This window comes from Eubalaena glacialis, chromosome 20 (genome assembly GCF_028564815.1).
Source record: "Eubalaena glacialis isolate mEubGla1 chromosome 20, mEubGla1.1.hap2.+ XY, whole genome shotgun sequence".
In the NCBI taxonomy this organism is placed as follows: domain Eukaryota; kingdom Metazoa; phylum Chordata; class Mammalia; order Artiodactyla; family Balaenidae; genus Eubalaena; species Eubalaena glacialis.
Window position 1 is genome coordinate 8,580,314 of NC_083735.1, and position 20,901 is coordinate 8,601,214.

Consider the following 20,901-nt stretch of genomic DNA (forward strand, 5'->3'; position numbering starts at 1 on the left):
AATCACAGATGAATCATCTCAGGGACACTCTGTTCTAGGAAGTGAAAGGTGTGTGCTGAACCGTAGCACAATTCAGAGAGTAGCATCTGGGTGAGGCACAGACCCAAGTGTGGTGACCCTTCAGAGCAGAGGGGCCGTTGCATCTCAGGAGTGACCAGGGCAGGATGCTATTTGCTCAGCTGAGTGTTTCCAAGACTGACTTTCAACGCAGGGAACTGTCCTAGAGCACATTAGCCCTGCCTTTCCCAGAATGGGTTCCCCAGCCTCCAGCGCTGCACCTCATCTGACCATCACGAGCTACACTGCTCTCAGGACTTGGGATTTTTCCTGCAGTCTCCTTGTTGAGGCCCAGGGGATCTTATGTAGCTTCTCAGAATAAACAACAATGTCAACAACCAACCAACCGACTGACAAAGCAAGACACATACTACACCTAGTTCTTATCGTCTCCTGTTCAGTCCATAGGACTGGCAAATCTACAGTCACCCCAAAACAAATCGCTCACATATTATACATCAGGTAATATGACACCATTAAAGTGTAGATTGGAAAAAAACATTCAATAATAATAATTCAGTAATAATAAAAAACATTCAACAATAATTATTGTTGGTAACGGGATGGTGAGTAACTTAAATATATACTGATATATATATATATATATTGAAATATTATTGAAATATAGTTGATTTACAATGTGTTAGTGTTAATGTACAGCAAAGTGATTCCATTATACACATATATATATTTTTTTACATTCTCTTCCATTATTGGTTATTATTTGTAACCTATAATTATAGGTATTATATGTATAGGTGTAGATACATATATACTTACTTTTTTTCCTGTTGACACTGATGTTTGATTTCAAGGTAACTCCTGGCATCAGTACCTTAAGGACAGTTTCTTAAAGAATAGTATTAACTGAGTTTTCCATCCTGTAACAAACAACATAATTTTCATTAAGAGATTAAAATTATCACTGCAACATTGCTGATTATTTTATTGCCCTTAGGAAATATAATACACAAATGTACTTACAGTAGATTTCTGTTATGCAATATATAAATGTATGATTACATTTACAATATTTAAAAGTTTGTCCATTAACACTGTTTTCCAGTTAAAATAATCTGCTTATTTGAGGCTGTTTAAGGGCAACATTGAAATCAAGCATAGATGTCAGCAATTTAAAAAGAAAAGGTTTGTAGAATATTTGAGAGTTCTCTGTAGCAGGCAAGTGCCCACTGGAGTATAAGAACCAAGGTGGAAAATCATACAAGGAAGATAGGATGAAAACTCTTCTGGGAACCCGCAACCTTGGCGTTTGTGGATGGTGGGACAATTGGCAAGTCCCATACTCCATCTTTATGTGAAAATGCATATAAATTCTGAAAATGTATACATATGACATATACAATCTGTGTACCTTCATCCGTGGCTTTATTTTATTCAATGAAAAGTATGTCTTTCCATTGAAGCAATCTTTATGTCAGGTAGACATTGACATGATACCTGTATTAGTTCTGGTACCAGTTGAAGAATGTAAGCTATACATTATTTACATTTGTTAATTATAATGACTTTCCATCCTCGGATTTCCATTTGGAGAATAATTTTACTTTAATTATCCATTGTGGCAGCCATTATTTTTGTGGGTATGTAGGAAGCATGACCCTTAGTTAGATCCCAAAGATGCTGAGATCCACAGCTTTAAAGTAATTGTTATAAGGAGGTATCCTTCAATTCTAGTACGGATTTTGAATTAATGCCACTTACTCTGAGGAACTCTAGTCGATACCATTGTAGTACTATTGCTTAGAGAAATAATTATTTTCATCAGGCTCTTTTTTTTTAAGTAAAAGTCGAGATGTTTTCATGGGTCGGGAGATACTGACTAAATTGCTGGCAAATTCGAAGTTCCCTCGTAGCATCAAAAGTTGTGTGGAGTGCACAGGGAGATCAGCTCGGTGCTTTGTGACCACCTAGAGGGGTGGGATTGGGAGGGTGGGAGGGAGACGCAAGAGGGAGGACATATGGGGATATATGTATACATATAGCTGATTCACTTTGTTATAAAGCAGAAACTAACACACCATCGTAAAGCAATTATACTCCAATAAAGATGTTAAAAAAAAAAAAAGTTGTGTGGAGTGAACAAAAGTTACAAAGTGGGGTTGTTACTTCCACAAAGAAAGACCAAATAAATCGGGTTCTTTTGTTTTTTTGTTTTTTTTTCTTTAACACAAAATGCTATTCCCTTACACCTCCAGGACAGGCCCTGGCCCGGGGTGGGTGTGCGGGGTAGTAGTCAGGGCTGGAGATTTTATGATCCCTTTGTCTCTTTCCAATTTTAGAAAAATCCCCTCTGATTCTAAATCTCCAGCTACCTCTAGTTATTGTTTTTCTATTGTGTTGCCTTTTTCTTGTTGATCTGTGCGGTTTATTCATTAGATGGTGACTAGGTCATTGGATGAATATATGGATTGGAAATACCTACTATTTAAAAAATTTTTTTTTTGGATGTCCTTCTCACGTTTTCCTTTTATGATTATTACCTTTTGTGTGCTATTTAAGACATCTTTGCCTACCACACAGTTATGAAGATTCTTTTTTTTTTATGTTTCTTTTGGAAGCATTACTGTTTCACAGTTTACATTTAGATCTGTAACCCATTTGGGACCGATGTTTGTGTATATTGTGCGGTGGGGATCAAGATTTATTTTTCCCGTTTGGTTGTCCAATTGGCCCAGCACCATCTACTGAAAAGACCGTCTTTCCCCCCAAGCCCTGCAGCACAACTTTTGTCATAAATCTAGTGTCTGTATCTCTGTGGGTTTGGGGACTTTCTGTTTTGTTCCATTGGCTCTTTATCTCGGTTGGCACAATTAAACACCGTTCAGATTATTGTAGCTTTACAATAAAACATGACATTAAGTAGCATAAGATCTCTGGTATTGTCTTGGAAATTCTCAGCCCAGACCAACTACATTAGACGTTATCTCCATCTCTTTGAAAATTCCTCAGTTGTTTGCAATGTTCAGTCAAGCTTGACAGTTACTCATCCAAGAACCTTTGAGCACTTCCCTAAGTTTGTAACGGGCCCCCTGGAAAAGTCTGTCTCTGGATCAAATGTGACTCATTCCGCAAAACGCCCTGTAATAATTGGTACCCAAAATGCAGCCTAAGTGTTATTCCTTAGAGAAAAATCGTAATATCTGATAATTTGGTTCACCATGATGGGTCTATAATAGTAACTACTTTCCAGCTGACACTTTTTCTGTTGAATTTATTTTTCTTTCCTCCAATTTATGATCAAGTCTTCACTTTTTGATTTACTGTGAAGCACGAATTGCTAGATAAACCAGAAAAGCTATTTTCTTTAAAGACCTTTCAAAACCCCACAGCTTTAATATCTACTTGTTACAGTGTTATTGTTAGATTTAAATTTAGTGGAAAATGGGCTTCTTATTAGTTCTTTGGTTTTAAACTCATAAATCCCTTTCATTAATTTTTTTTTTTTTTTTTTTTAAGATTTAGCAAACTCCCACAAGCATTTGATAACATTACTGTGAAAGATTTGAGCTCACTGAGAGCTACTATGGTGAATACTTTTTTAAGTGTAAAATGTAGTTGGAAATAATTTTGTTTGTCGCTCAACAAGAAAAGCTGGGATAATACTTGTATTCAAGGGCTTCTACTAATTGCAGTAATCTGAGTGTGCCCAGATTTTTCTTAATATTCTTTCTTAATATTCTTAGTGTCAAAACATTTAAATACATCTAAACATCTTGGGGGAAATTGGCCAGATTAAGAAGGAACGAAACACTGCAAGCCATTTGCAGAGGCTACTTAAGAGCTAACCTCAGACAAACTCAATGTTGGAACGATTTGATAGGAGTTATTCTGTTCCCTCACATGTCCATAATAGTTATGGTTAAAATGATTAAAGTGCGTTATTAGGGAAGTTCAAATAATCCACCCGTCCTGCCCTTAGCCTCTGCTCTTTTTCATCCAGTCTGGCTGAGCCGTAGTCGTGGAAGACACACTTTGGGGTAATGCACAGAAAACACATAAACTACAGGGACCAGTTAGGATGACCCTGAAGGCCTATATAGAAGAGTAGTTACGTGGGAAGGGGAGGTGGGAGGAACAGGTGAGGAGGAAACCAGGGAGCAAGCAGAGTGGATAAAGGACGAGGAGTGGCAGAAAGGAGTTGGATTGGTGAGGTTGGGAAGGGGGTGGAATTTTAGGGTCTGTCCAGTGGTAGCAATACAATCGGTGGTCCAGGTCTGTGGCTGTTCCTAATCTCCCCGATGCTGTCCTTTCAGCAGAAGGTCCTTGCAGGCATCCCGGGGCTGCAATGGACAAAAAAAGGTCCAGTTCTTTGGAACTGCTCATGAAATCTCTGAGAATTGCCAGGAGAGCCCGATATTAGAGTCCGTGCCACAGCATCTTGAGGGGCTGAGGGAGCCTGGAGCCAGCTCTGGGGAACACTTCCCAGCCTGCTCAGTGACTGAGGGGGCTTTGTGGTACTCACCCGCCCTTCCCATCTTTTCCCCTTCTCTTGTTGTTTGGGTCCTGCACCCAATTCCACCGGTAGGGTAGGGTTCCACACACCAACCAACAAGCAATACTCAGGACGCCAAGTGGGCGTCCTACAATTCGTCTCATCGGATTCCACAGGTAAAGGGCTCAGTCCCCAAGACTTCCCTTCACTTCAGAGGCCAATCGAAAGCCCAGGTTCTTACCTGTACTTCCGACCCACTGGCTATCAATCAGAGGTTCCCAGGCCTCCCTCCTCGCGTTCGATTAATTTGCTAGAGCAGCTCACAGAATTCAGGAAATCTGTTTATTTATTAGATTACTGGTGTATTAAAGGATAGGAATCAACAGCCAGATGAAGAGTTGCCCAAGGCAAGGCATGGGGAAGGGGCGCTGAGCTTCTCTGCCTTCTCTGAGCTCACCGGTCTCCCAGTAGTTCCAGGTGTTCACCAACCTGGAAGCTCTCTGAGCCCCGGTTTTTGAGGTCTTTGATGAAGCTTCATTACACAAGCATGGCTGATCAAATCATTGGCCATTGGAATTGAGTCAACCTCCAGCCCCTCCGCCCTTCCCCCTAAAAGTCAGGAGGTTGGGACTGAAAGTTGCAACCCTCTAATCACTTGGTGATGTTCTCCTGGCAACCAGCCCCATCCCTAGGTGTGGTCCAAAATTTGCTCCATTAACATAACAAAACACCACCACCCCCTTCATTTAGGAAATTCCAAGAGATTTAGGAGCTCTGTGCCAGAGGGGACAAAACCAAATAAATATCTCTTATTTTAATCACAACATCAAATATGTCGATCTTGAACATTAGAGCTATCCTAATTCCTCCTCTTTAAGAGAAGCAAGAATAAGAGGGGTGAGCAAAGTGTGGGTTACCCTACAAACCTGAGTAGGGAAACCTAAACTCACCCATTCCTGATTCTGAGGCTTTTCTTTAGTGGAGCCCATCATTTCAACAAACATCTCCCTTCTCTGTCATCCAGTAAATCCCACCAAATAAACAGGAAGACATCCATAGAGGGGAGGTCCCTTATTTTGCTGGTCTGCTTGCTCCTTAATTTCCGCATAATTTAATTTCTCTTAACACCTTTTGTTTTCAACTGGGTAAGATTCCCGTGGTCTCATTTTATTCTTTGGCTTTGTGGGACTTTAACCAATGTGGGTGCAAATAGTTTGAAGTTTGAGCATGGTTTTTACCTAACTATTCATAGTACGTACCTCAGATCGCACTCATTTAGATATATTAATATGTGTATGTATTTAGAGAGTGATCTAATGGTTTTTTATCTGTCAATTTAATTTCCCCAGCAAGGATCTTGTGGGCAGTGTTTCCTCATGATAATGTGCAGACAGTTGGCACCAACTTTGTTTCACAAATGTGGCAGTCTGATATGGCTGAAGCTGTAAAAAAAATTTCCCCAAATTTGTAATATGAGTTCCCAAATGTTGTATATTTCCTTCTTTTTCTTCTTCTTTTTTTTTTTTTTTAGGGAGGAGTTATTCTCTATCTTTTAACACTGGAGAACACCGCTGCAATTTATCATTCAGTATTTGTGCATGAAGGATCACACAATAAGTCATTACAAAAATTGGCCAAGGAGTTCCCTGGTGGCCTAGTGATTAGGATTCTGAGCTTTCACTCTAGTGGCTTGGCTTCAATCCCTGGTCGGGGAAATAAGATCCTGCAAGCCACATGGTGTGGCCAAAAAACAATTACCAAAATGGTTGGAAAATTTTAAAAAGAATATACTAAAGATAGGCCAAACTTATATGCTTTTTGGTGTGTTTTCTTTTTCAGGTCAGAACTGTGGAGGCTTAGTCCAGGGTCCCAATGGCACCATTGAGAGTCCAGGGTTCCCCCATGGTTACCCAAACTATGCTAACTGCACCTGGATTATCATCACGGGAGAACGCAATCGGATACAATTGTCATTCCACACCTTTGCTCTTGAAGAAGATTTTGATATTTTATCGGTGTATGATGGACAGCTCCAACAAGGGAATTTGAAAGTGAGGTAAAGTGTTGGCTCTTCCTGTAATAGATGAGGTTTGACATACTCAGACTGTGAAACTTAATTGGGATTAACATTTGAATTTAATTTTCAGAAAAGAACATTTTATACTATAAAGAAAAAATTACTATAAAGAAAAAAAAATATATATAAAATATATATAAAAAATTACTATAAAGAAAAAATAAAGACTGGAGCTTTGTGCACACTTTTTTCAATCCCTAAAAACGTAACTTCTTATTGAAAGCAATCACTGACTTCATTAATACATATCAAATTGTTCAAGATCCGTAAAACACTGTTGCCAAGGTAATTCAAGTTATGATACACCATTGTTTTTAAGCAACTGTGGATTTGAGAGAAAAAACACAAAGTGAGCACAATTTAAAGAACAACAAAAGGAACCTTGATATTGTCAGAGAATATATTCAATACAAAGAACATAGGAGGTGGGTGGGGTAAAAACATGAAAGAACGTTGTACTCTTTGGAGAATTTTTGGTTCGCACCATCATAAAATATTCCATTCCTCATTAGCTTTCTCTTTTAATCTATGATTTTTTACCATGAAGAAAGAAAAATATTTCCTGGGATGATTTTAAGTTATATTTTTCATTTATCACCAAGAAAAAAAAATTGTACCTGTACAAATATATTCATCTTTTTTTTTTAAATTAAATTTTGGCAAAGGAATGAGGAATATCCCTTTCAAAGAAATTGGAATTTCTTAGCCAAACTGATGAACATATTTAAATATATACATATATGGCAAATAAGACTTTATCCTCTGGTTTTAAAATTCTACATTAATTAGAGGTTAAGTTTGTTGAATATAGGGTCTTGTAGAAAAAGACTGACAGTAGGCAGAAGAAATTGTGCTGCTTAGATAAATAAAATGGCATTCATGCTAATCTTAGCAGTAATATACAAAAATGATATACTTTATTTACAATTTTGTGAATTGAGAAAAATCTCTAGCTATAAAAATGCATAATTGTATTTTTACATCTAGTTAATAGATTAATAGTATATATTAGTAAGTATATAATATAATAAATATATAATATTGATATATATAAATATCAATAATATATATTAACTATATAGTCAATATGTTAAATATAAATATGAATATATTTCAAATAGATTTTATTTGCATTTCTTTATGCATTTTCAAATATATAATACCTTGTAGTTTTTTCTGAGTCATCTCCAATGTTACTGTCTGTTTTTAGAAACACTTTTCCAGTTGCCCTTTCTGAGACATATTGCATACAGCTACCTCCTTTATGGATTTGTTAGGTAAACTTTCTTTCTTCCTGTCTGACATGTGTGGGCCAACATTTGGATGTTTGGACAAAGTATCTACATATGCAGTCCTTGCTAATTTGATGCAAAATGCCTTAACCTCTTTCATGCTCTTCTAACAGTTATTTGCTAGCTTTTCATCCACACAAATGATTCTACTAGGGAATAGTGCTATTGTGTAATAATAGAAAGCATTGTGACAAAAAATAGAGAATCTAGTTTACTCAAATATTAAGTCATATGCCTCTGTGTTAAAAAGTACCTCTTTCTCTTTCAATGAAAGACAAATGCCTATTGCATGTGAAAGTAAAAAATATTGCTCTGTGAGGAAGAGCGCTGAGCTCCCGCAAGAAAACTTTCCCAGGAGCCGTCACAAATGCAACCAGATTGATCATCTGTTGGATATGGTTTGTAATTTACTGTCCAGCTGTAAGCACTCATGTTCTGAGGGGAAAACTACAAATGATCTTCAAATCTATTATTTTGAAATATTTTTGGTCATTTTTATGTACCTTTCTAGGTTCAGGCATTATTTGGGCTGGGGGAGGGGGGGAAGAGGGGTGTTTCCAAAGTAATTAAACTCATATTGCTTATAAAATTTTTAAAAATTTCTGTCAATGTTTCCATTCCCTATAACTCTATTATAATTGCTATAATTCTATCCTATTCTAAAGGAAACCTGTCTTAGATGTTAATTTGCTCAACTACCTGTCTTTGGACAATTTAGTATTCTCTTATGTTCTTAAGTTCATATTATGATCACTTTATATGTTAATAACTATGAAGTTTAGAAAACAGCATACCTGTCATCTTCAGTATTATAATAGGATCAGCAGTAGAAATATTAAGGTTAGAACAGTTAGACTCATTGTATTTTATCCTGAGGTACCTGTGAATAGTATATAAATTAATAGCTGTGACTCAGAAAGCTTTATCAATATTGTTGAGTTATATGTATGAATCATGATGCTTTTACTCACTTAGATTTTTTAATATATTTTTTGACAGCTTCATTTTTTAAAAATTCATTTATTTAATTTATTTATTTATTAAATTTAAAAAAATTTTTTGGCTGCGTTGGGTCTTCGTTGCTGCGCCTGCGTGCCAGGTGTCCTAACAAATTGGCAAAACATATCAGAAACAGAATTCCAGTAATGACTGCCAAGCACTATAGGTCTCTACAATTATAAAATTTGAATAAAGAATGATGTGAAATAGGAAAATAAATAATGTTGTGAAATAGGAAATTTCCTCATTATTAGGGCAAATATGTGAGCAGGTTGCAACATTTCAACATTAGGTGATGGGCAAAATAGTTATAAATAGTATTGAAATCTAATTAACAGGGTTGAGGTGGAGACTCTAATGCTGTTTGTTTCCCATTATATCTTGGAACAGTTGTTTATTTCTCAAATACGATTCACTCACAACACTTAAAGCAGCTCTGGAATTCAAACGAAGGGTACTTTTGTGAGAGGATTGATGTGTGAGCTGCTGATGCACTGAGTTGTCAGGAAAGTTATCACTTAGAGCTTTCATGGTCTGTAGTTGTTTTACTTCTGTACAAAGGCTGTTTTTATCAGCTCAAAATGTGCACTGACAAAAAAAAAAACAACAGTTGTTTTATTAAACAACTTGATCATTTTATATAAAGAAATTTCTTTTGTGTAACTACAGTAGAGAACTTTTAATAAGTAACATGATTTAGATGTAATCCCCAACTAACAAAACAGAATTTGGAGTTTAGAATTACTGATGTTTACACTGTAACTTGAAATTTAGTAAGAATATATGATTTACCCTATGTAACAAGAAATCTTTAAAGGAAACAAAATGTACAAATGTATGTTTCATCTTGGATTATCTATATAACACAAACGCATATATGATTTGTGTCTCCATTGATAAATTAACTTTTTTTTTTTTAATTTTATTTATTAATTTATTTATGGCTGTGTTGGGTCTTCGTTTCTGTGCGAGGGCCTTCTCCAGTTGCGGCAAGTGGGGGCCACTCTTCATCGCGGTGCGCGGGCCTCTCACTATCGCAGCCTCTCCCATTGCGGAGCGCAGGCTCAGTAATTGTGGCTCACGGGCCCAGTCGCTTCGCGGCATGTGGGATCTTCCCAGACCAGGGCTCGAACCCGTGTCCCCTGCATTGGCAGGCAGATTCTCAACCACTGCGCCACCAGGGAAGCCCGATAAATTAACTTTTAGTATGTAAATATTGAGCATTAAATTAAGACTTCTTGTGAGCCCAAGAGAAAAGATTAAACTCAAAATTAGGAATAGAAATCTGCCCTTGAGCTATCTAGAATTAAAACCCTAGTTCCTGTTTTGTTTTTTTTTTTTAATAAATTTATTTATGTATTTACTTATTTTTGGCTGCGCTGGGTCTTCGTTGCTGCACGCGGGCTTTCTCTAGTTGCGGCGAGCGGGGGCTACTCTTCGTTGCGGTGCGTGGGCTTCTCATTGTGGTGGCTTCCCTTGTTGCGGAGCATGGGCTCTTGGTGCGTGGGCTTCAGTAGTTGTGGTACGCAGGCTCAGTAGTTGTGGCTCGCAGGCTCCAGAGCACAGGCTCAGTAGTTGTGGCGCACGGGCTTCGCTGCTCTGCGGCATGTGGGATCCTCCCGGACCAGGGCTCAAACCCATGTCCCCGGCATTGGCAGGCAGATTCTTAACCACTGCGCCACCAGGGAAGTCCTGCCCTCGCTGGTTTTTATGAGCTTTCATATTACTGCCATTTTTTGAATCTCTGGCCATATTGACTCTGTACTTCCTCCTGAGTCTCAGATCTCCACAGAAGTCTAACCCTACATGTTTTATTTTGCAGCATCTCTTTATAAACCACAACCTGCTTTGATCCTCACAGAAAACATTCCACGAAGTCCCATTCTATGCGAGGCTGACCCATACACACAGGTTGACCGGTACATGGAGATGATAACATGCCGGCCCCAGGCTCACCCACCTCTAATTCTGAAACATTTGCCACAGTCCTGTCCTCATTCTATGTTGCCAGTAAGATAAACACTCTAGTCAACGTGACCCTGATATTCGAGGAACCCTACCAAGTGCAAAGTACACTTCTGGCCTTCCGTCTCTTCCATATTTTCCCTGTGTGTTTCAGTCCACTCTGGTTGCTATAATAGGATGCCACAGACTTGGGGGCTTAAAATCAGTGGGGATTTATTTCCTGTAGTTCTGGAGGCTGAAAGTTCAAGATTAAGGTGCCAGCAAATTTGGTGTCTCATGAGGGCCTGTTTCTTGGTTCATAGGGGCTGTCTGTGTCTAGGCTTTCAGTGTCTTCATACGGTGCAAGGAGTAAGGGAGCTCTCCAGGGTCTCTTTTAAAAGGATGCTAATCCCATTCATGAGGGCTACATTCTCTGTAATCATGTCCCAAAGTTCCCACCTTCAAATACCACCATGTTGGGGGTGAGGATTTCAACATATGAATTTGGGAGGCCACAGACATTCAGGCTATAGTGCTAGGGGAGTTTTCATATTTAGTTGAATGGGTCTATGAGTTATTCCTTGATCTGACCTTATAAGAGAATATAATGTACTGTAATATTCTTCATCCTTCCCTCTGCCTGCCTACAATTATATCCAACTTTCAAAACCCATTTCACATTATATTTATTTCAGGAAATTGGCCCTGTGCATCCCAAGTTAAAAAACTACCCCACCAAAAAAGTTGTTTTTTTTTTTTTTTTCTGAACTCCTTTAGCACTTGTAACTAACATAGATCTTGAATCAAGCACTCCTTTGAAATCACACTGTCTCTGAAGTTGCCTTTTGTTGAAGGTTGTATGTCTTTGTGTTCTAATATGACAAATAGAACATACATCCTCCAAGGCCAAGAAATGTGCCACGACTGTCTTCTCTGGTGATGACATATATGACATTAAGATAGTCAATAAATCTTCATGGAATGATTTTGATTTAAGCTATTCCTGACTCAGGACCACTCCTCTCTGTGCTCTCTGTGTATAAGCCAGCATGACTTAATATAACTCTCTCCTCTAGGTGAGCGTGAGAGACTTTTACATACTGTAGATGTTCTCTAACTATGAAGTCGTGTTTTTTTGATTTGTCCCCAAATCAAAAATAATTGAAGTTGACATCAATTTCCAACTGTGATAACATTATAATATCAAACTTGGAAAATAAATCCCATTATAACCTCAAAAAGTAAATAAAAATGAACCTATGAAGGAAAATTGTACCATGCAAATGTGGAAAATCAGTATATATATCCCATGATTATTGTAAAATACAAGTCCTAGGAAAATAACTTTGGCAGTTATCTTGGCTTTATCTTCCTCTAACTTTTACAGGATGACCCATAAATTTCTGCAGTGATGCTAATGAAGAGGTAAGAGATGAATGTTATAGAGCCGTTAAAATCAAAAAAATCATGAATAAGAGATGCTAAAATATCAGTTTTTTCCATTTTTTGAAAAAATGTGTTTGAATGTGTTAACAAAGAAATTTGTATAATATTAACTATATCTGGTGATGTTTAGAACTTGAGAGCTTTTAAGGGCTAGGAAGGGGTTTCAATTGCATTTGGATTAAATTAGACCAGAGGCCCGGCAGTGTCTAAATTCTGCCGTACTGTCCCCCATTGCCATCATGAGGTTCTGAGGGAGCCATTCACAGACACGTAGTCAGATAAAAATCAAAGCATCATTTTATTTTTAGCTTGGCTGGTGACTAATGCCCCATTTAAGACTCTGAAAAACATAGGATGAAGTGTGTAAAAGAGCTTCTATAGGGACTGGGGTATCATACTCATACCAGAGACGTATCTTGCCATCTTATCACATTCGGCCAGCCACATGGTCAGGGAGTAGGAGGGATGATTGGCACGGTCAGACCAACACATAGTGAGGGAGGGCCCCAGAGAGACGGGCCGTATAGCCTGTGTGAGGAGCAGTAGAAGAGCCCACTCCACAGGGCTGAAGCCTCAGGCTGTCAAAGCCCAGTAGCCCAACCAGTGCTTAGGGATCTGATCCAACAGGGCCTCCTGTCCTGGTGGGGACGGTGCAGAGGTGCTGAGGGGGACAGTGGCAGTGTTAGGTCGTCTCCTGTAAACCTATCATGTTCCCATGAGTCTGTGAATCTGTCAGCCGTGGGGATGATTCTATGTACATGTTTTAAGATGACGAAATAGAAAAATCATTTTATTTGATACAGCTTCCAAATTTCCTTTCTCAGCCTGTGCTTTGAATTAGCAACTCATAGGCAAGGTTGATAGTGATTGGGTAAGGCAGAGTCCACTAATTAATTTTTGTTTTTAAGTTGGTTGTCTGCAGTTGGCTAGTGTGGAAGAGAAGGCCAGTTAAATCAGAGATTCAAGGATGAGGCCTAAACATATATTTATATTTGTATTTGTATGAACATATGTACTTATCTATAATCCTCCCAGCTGATTTTAATATGGTTGAAACTGTATATATTTATTTCATAAGGCTCATATTTATTAACAAAAATGATTAAGTTGCTAGTAATTAGAAATCCTGGAGATAAAATATAAAGCATTTAAGGGAGATAGGTAGAACTATGTTTGCAAAACTGTAAGCATATTTTAACATGTATCTGAATTCTGACCACTACCATTCATGCTGTGGTGGTGTTTTTGCATGAGCCAAAAATGGATGGTTCATTTCAGTATCTTGGTCATTTTGAAAGTAGCAAACCATATTAATAGGGGCAAAGGAGTCTTTGAATAATCATAAATATATGTGTGAGGAAAATATTCCAAAAGCCCCCAACTCCTAGGACATTTCTCTTGCATAAATGTAGACATATGGAAAGGCATTCAGAGTTTCAAAAAGAGGATGAAAGAAAAAGAAGATTAACAGGAGTTAATGCGACAGTAAATGCGACAGGACTGCATTTTCAGCAGACAAAGCTATTTTGAGGTATTGGTCATGGGAACGTGAAAGTAGACACAACTTTATAATATAAAATCTTGTCTTTACTACTTAAAATAAATATGTTAGATCATCAATTTAAATATTAATATGCAATAATAAAAATACCAGAAAGAACTTCTTCAGTACACATAATTTAGAAGTCATGGAGAAAATGACTGAAGAATTTGACCTCCTAAAATTTAAAATCCAAAAGCCAAATGACAAATCGAGAAAAAGGATTTATAGTAGTATGAGACACAAGGAGTTATTTTCTTAATTTATAACATACACCCTCAGAACTACAAGGAATAAGGTAAATCATTTAATAGAAAACCAGGTAAAAGTATGAACAAGGAGTTCAAATATAACAATCCATGGTAATAAGTGTATTTCAAGAAAATTAAAACAGTAATGCAATATATCTCACCACTCTGAATGGCAAAACTTTAATTTTTGATAACTCAGAGTTTTTGAGGGTATTAGACAAATGCCTTTATATCCTGTTGGTAGAATTACAAATTGCAGCAGTTATTTTTGGATAGAATTTTGAAATTTCTCTCAAATTTAAAAATTATGTACAAGCTCTTTCATTCAGCAAGTCCAGCTAAGAATTTATTCTACAAAATTACCTTCAAATATGACAAAACACATGGAATGAAATGCTTATGGGTGCATTTTGATAGTATTAAAAACAAATTCAAGAATGTCTGTCCTTCTATAGAGACTAGTTAAATAAGTTAGAGGATATATGTATTACAATGTACCATTAAAAATAATGAATGGGATCTTTATTTGCTGATACGAAGAGATCTCTCACTATATTTTACATTTATAAATTACAGTAGTATTGGATTGTCCAATTTCACTCAATATTTTATTTTCTTGAATAAACAATATGCAATCTCATAATAAAACACATCAAATTCTGGATGATGGTGGAACCTTGGGTATGCCTTTCTTATATATAATTGCAGCATGTTGTAGTGATTTCAAGGATGCTGTGGGATTTCAAGGATGCTGAGTCCACCCTGAGGACTCCCAGAGGGCTGCCTACCAGCCGTTGTAATTTTAATCAAGATAAAATGCTGCCTTAATCCAGAAAAAGTATGGCTCTCTTAGTGTTCACAGCAAGCCAGGGGTAGGGGAGGTTTTGTTATTGTTGTTGATACCCTTTTATTTAAGAACTGAGATATAGTTGATGTACAATATTATATGAGTTTCAGATGTATAACAGTGATTCACAATTTTTAAAAGTTATACTCTGTTTGTAGTTACTATAAACTATTGGCTATATTCCTTGCGTTATACAGTATATCCTTGTAGCTTATTTATTTTATACATAGTAGTTTGTACCTTTTAATCCCCTACCCCTATCCCGCCCCTCTGTCTTCCCCCTCCCCACTGGTAACCACTAGCTTCCCCTCTGTCTCTGAGTCTGTTTCTATTTTGTTATATTCATTCTTATATTCATGTGTTTCTTTTATATTTTAGATTCCACATATAAGTGAAAGCATACAATATGTGTCTTTCTCTGTCTGACTTATTTCATTAAGCAGAATACCCTCCAGGTCTATCCATGTTGTCGAAGATGGCAAAAGTTCATTCTTTTTTATGGCTGAGTTGTTTTCCATTGTATATATGTACCATATCTTCTTATTTATTTATTTATTTATTTTTAACATCTTACTAGAGTATAATTGCTTTACAATGGTGTGTTAGTTTCTGCTGTATAACAAAGTGAATCAGCTATATGCATATGTATATCCCCATATCCCCTCCCTCTTGTGTCTCCCTCCCAGCCTCCCTATCCCACCCCTCTAGGTGGTCACAAAGCACTGAGCTGATCTCCCTGTGCTATGCGGCTGCTTCCCACTAGCTATCTATTTACATTTGGTAGTGTCTATATATGTCCATGCCATTCTCTCACTTCGTCCCAGCTTACCCTTCTCCCTCCCTGTGTCCTCAAGTCCATTCTCTACATCTGTGTCTTCATTTCTGTCCTGCCCCTAGGTTCATCAGAACCATTTTTTTTTTTAGATTCCATATATATGTGTTAGCATATGGTATTTGTTTTTCTCCTTCTGACTTACTTCACTCTGTATGACAGACTAGGTCCATCCACCTCACTACAAATAACTCAATTTCGTTTCTTTTTATGGCTGAGTAATAGTCCATTGTATGTATGTGCCACATCTTCTTTATCCATTCATCTGTCGATGGACATTTAGGTTGCTTCCATGTCTGGCTATTGTAAATAGAGCTGCAATGAACATTGGGGTGCATGTGTCTTTTTGAATTATGGTTTTCTCAGGGTATATGCCCAGTAGTGGGATTGCTGGGTCGTATGGTAGTTCTATTTTTAGTTTAAGGAACCTCCATACTGTTCTCCATAGTGGCTGTATCAATTCACATTCCCACCAACAGTGCAAGAGGGTTCCCTTTTCTCCACACCCTCTCCAGCATTTATGGTTTGTAGATTTTTTGGTGATGGCCATTCTGACTTGTTGTACCATATCTTCTTTATCCATTCATCTGTCAATGGACACTTAGGTTGTGTCTATATCTTGGCTATTGTAAATAGTGCTACTGTGAATGTTGGGGTGCATATATCTATTTGAATCAGCGTTTGGGTGGTTTCTTTTTTGTAAGTATGTATGCTCTGTCTTTGGAATTCTTGTGGAGGCAATTATTTCTATCTCTGTGTCTATGAATATCTCCATTTTGATGTTTTTCTCTCTCTCTCCCATCTATTAATCTATATCTGTATTTATATCAGTGTTTCTCAACCAGGGGTGATGTTATGCCCCAGGGGACATTTGGTAATGTCTGAAGACATCATTGTTTGTCACAGTTGGGTGGGGATGCTCCTAGCATGTGGCAGGTACAGTACAGAGATGCTGATGAATGTCCTACAACACACAGGACAGCCCCATATGACAAAGAATTGTCTTCCACCAAATGTCAAAAATGCCAAGGATGAGAATTCCCGATTTACAGCAGTAAACCATCTGTATACAACCATCTGTAGCTGTAACCATCTATACCTGTACCTCTATGTATATCTGGCCTCTACATTTCTCTCTATATTGTTTTTCTATGCAAAGACCCAAGCTGAAAAAGGTAAACGAGAACTCTCTGGACCTGACAGTTACATCTCTGCTGTGCAGAGGTAGCTAGGCGGATGCTGATCGAAGTGAACAAAAATGATGGGGTCTCCTGCAGGATTGTGTCAGCAAGCAAATGGGATTTCCACCATATTACACATCATCAAATTTCACCAAGAATCATTTTTACCTTCTCTCTCAAAAGGAAATAAAATTATTATTATTATTTCAGTCCTCGGTTTCTGGGAAAAGGAACATAAAGTGTCCAAAAGTCGGTAAGATATTAATTGAATTTTATTATTCTGTATAATAGTGAATCTGCAAAAATAGTCTGTTCAAATGACTTACTGGGAAGCTATCCATAGTAAAAAGCAAGAAGGAGCTATAAATAATCAGATTTCTTAGAATTTCCAAGATTTTAAATTAATTTTGTGTGGATGACTAGATTTGTATTGAATGATTTTTTTTAAGTTTAAAATTTACTTTTTCTCTCCCCGCCCCTTTTAAGTGTTTGGATAGCAAAACCTGTACTGATTTATTCTTTTATCCCCAACAGAAGCCAAGCACTTAGAACACACTAAACCAGTGCGTTTTTTTGTTTTTTTTAAAATTTATTTATTTATTTTTGGCTGTGTTGGGTCTTCGTTTCTGTGCGAGGGCCTTCTCCAGTTGCGGCGAGCGGGGACCACTCTTCATCGCGGTGCGCGGGCCTCTCACTATCGGGGCCTCTCTTGTTGCGGAGCACAGGCTCCTGACGCGCAAGCTCAGTAGTTGTGGCTCACGGGCTTAGTTGCTCCGCGGCATGTGGGATCCTCCCAGACCAGGGCTCGAACCCGTGTCCCCTGCATTGGCAGGCAGACTCCCAACCACTGCGCCACCAGGGAAGCCCCTAAATCAGTGCGTTTTGATTGAATAAATGTACGTTAGTTGTTTACAAAATAATTTTAAAGGAATGAAGGCTATATACAAAAGTGTGTTATACACTTAATTCACAAAGTTTAAAAAAAGGAATAGGATATTACTTAGAACTTAAAACAATTCTTTCTTTTACTATAATAAACCCAGTCACCCACACTGTGCATATAAATATGATCCACTTTGTATCTGAAAAATAATCAAAAGACAAATATTTATCTTAGAAGCCATCTTGTTTCAAACCTTTAAAAACTGTTATCCTGGAGTAATCTTGATATTTAGACATTTTATGAGTTTGTGCATTTAATTAGGCAACAGTATTATATATAAAAATTGTATAAGCGATTAAGAGTGTTTACAGCCCAGAAGCCTCTAAATTTAGAAAATTCTTTCAAATAAGGTTTCCAGGAGCCCTTTTCTGAACCTCAGTTTTGTCCTGGCTTACATCACCCCTGCCTTACCTCTTAGAATCTGAAGTAGTAGGTCAAGCAGGGTTCAGAAAGTTGCTCATAGATTCCAGGTGGTAGATATAAATGAATAAAACCCTCACAGCCTTTCTTTGGTTCATCCTTGCCCTGAGGGGGAGGCAGCTTGGGGAGGGTCCTTAAGTGAGGGGGGAATAAAGCTTGCCTGTGTGAACTTCCTCATAATGATCTGGAGCCCTGCCCTCCCAACCTCCGCCCCCTGGGTCACTGACCCTAATTGGATTTCCTTGGCTTCCTGCCCGGAGGCCAGCTCTTGTTGGCCTGTTTCACAATCAGTGGAAGATCAGACAATTTTGTCTCTGAACCTTGCTCTCAGTACAACTTCCCAAGCTCAAAGATTGTATTGATCCCACACTGAACCCTCAAACGGAAGACGTAGGGTCATGGCTATAGTTAGACTGTTACTCACCAGTACTACTCACGTATACTTTATCACCAACATCTGTTACTTTTTATTTTAGAAATCACTAGTATAAACCCGGAATCTGTATAGCTGGCTCTCTGTTTCAAGGAAACAGTCCCCCAATGAACAGGGGTATGTTCCCCTCGAGAGGGAGAATCAGAGAGTGAGCAAGAAAGGATACGAGTGAATGTTTCGTACAACCTGTCACCTTTCGGCCCAAAGAGGAAAATTGAGATAAACGAAATGGGGGCCTCCTGAAAGTTTCTCAAAGTGTCTTCCTTCAAGGAGGCAGCTTCTGTTTCTCACAGCTGTTCATGGAACCTCCGTGGCCGTTATCCCCCATCACCCCTTTTCAGTGTCAAGGCGCGCGGGTGCCTGAACCCCAGGCCACCTCCACCCCCGTGGACCTGCACTACCAGCAAAGGCCAAGGGGGGCGCGCCCTTGTGACGGACGCGTCTTCCTTTGCCACTTGTTAGAGCGGGGCCTCGAACCCCCAGGCCTGCTGGAACCAGGAGGGGGATGCAAATACGTGAAATAGCAGGTGTAGCGAGACCTCCTGGTGAGGTCGTGGTCAGTATCAACGCGGCACCAGCTCCTCAGCTACAGCCAATGGCCGCCAAGCAGAACGCGGGCCTGACTGGCTGGGGCTGCTTCCAATTATCCACAGCGGTTTCCAATTACGTCCTCATTAAGGGAACTTCCCTGATTGGTAAGCGGTAACTCAGGCCGCGCACATCTCCCGAGAGCCCTCGAGCTCGGCTTCCTGGCGGGAGGGTGGTCCGAGCGGCGGCTCCCCACGTGGACTCTGCGGTTCTCTGAGCCGCCCGCATCCGTCAGCGCATCTCGGGCCTCCTCTCCCGCCCTCCTCCATCGGGACCCAGGCTTGCTGCCCCACACGCCCCAAGCTGCACAGCGCATCTTCCGGGCTCCCGTTTGCTTCCCTGGGGAGCCCTCAGCACCCCCGCCAGGACCAGGCCTCGGCCTGCGGACGTGCCCCCACGGTGTGCAAAAGAAGATTAACTGTTGGAGGGGCCCCTGTGGAGGGGCTGGAAGTCGACTGGGCTCGGGAGAGTGCAAAGACCCGAGGCTGCTCTCCAGGAGAAGGGCTCCAGGAACCCCGCAGTGGTTACCCGGGAGGCATTGAGACACCCCGCAGCTGTCGGGAGGAACAGCACGCCCAAGGATGCAGGTGAGTTCCTGGGTTTTTCTCTATGTGTGACTGTATGTTTGCGTTGACTTCTTCGCCGGCTGCCTGAGGTGTACTGAACTGACCAAACCCCAGCCCTTTCTGGAGAGTAGTGTCCAGGATGGGGAGCCCTGGGCGCCGGAGGACCCGCCGAGCCTCTGCCCTGGTTAGGACACCCTGGGTTCCAGAGGAAGAGCCGTGTTTTCCCCTGGATCCACATGGTGCTGGGAAGGCGTCTTTTGGTGGGAAAGTCTCCTGGGCCTGGTGTGAGATGGCTACTGAGCCACCGTTGGGCTTCACGCTGCTGTTTTGGAAAGTTGGTTTTGCGCCTCTGAGCTGGAGGCCCACCTCTAGGGCATCTGGGGCGGGGTCTCCATCAGGCTAGATGTGTGTGCGCCAGGCAGGGGCAGAACTGCGGTCCCCTGCCCTTTAGCTACCTGGGCAGGGGAGAGTGACACGGTCTGTGGTTGGCGTGGACTAGGGGCCAGTGGGGTTTGGAGAGCCTCCTACTCGGGTCTGGAGAGAGATGACGGCTGTGGACAGGCCATTGAGGGCGGGCAGAGCTGACAGCAACCGGGGTATCTGGTGGGCTTACGTGAGGGTCCTCTGCGGCCTGACGCTCATTATTTTCTTATTAAACAAAAGAAATACAGTGCGGGAACTATACAGGGGTAGCAGCAGCTTGTGACCTCTGCCCTAGAAGGTTAATTAACAATCCCAGCCTTGTCAACTCCATGTGTTGGTAATTCCAGAGTAATGAGAAGAGGCAGCCGCAAAACACCTGGCCCCAAAGTAGCTCCAGGGTTCAGATACTTCCCTTTGAAAATGGAGAGGTTTGTTAAGATTTCAAAGGTGTCTTCTGGAATAGAGCTCGCCTTTTCTTATTATACCTTGCATTGCAATGATATGGTTTGTCATATCGTGTATTTATGTTTTCAGTCACTTTAAATGAATAAAGTTTGTATAATTACTAGGTAGTGGATTTGCCAAGATTTTTTCTGAAAATGTTGTGTT

General features: G+C 39.8%; 1 protein-coding gene across 1 annotated transcript in view; it reads left to right on the forward strand.

Annotated features, from left to right (window-relative positions):
• The window catches only part of CSMD1 (CUB and Sushi multiple domains 1), a 1,818,880-nt gene that overhangs the window by 322,157 nt on the left and 1,475,822 nt on the right, over positions 1 to 20,901 (forward strand). The window contains exon 2 of the mRNA XM_061177359.1: positions 6,350 to 6,566. Coding sequence (XP_061033342.1) covers positions 6,350 to 6,566 — 217 coding nt within the window. The remainder of the gene's footprint in view (positions 1 to 6,349; positions 6,567 to 20,901) is intronic.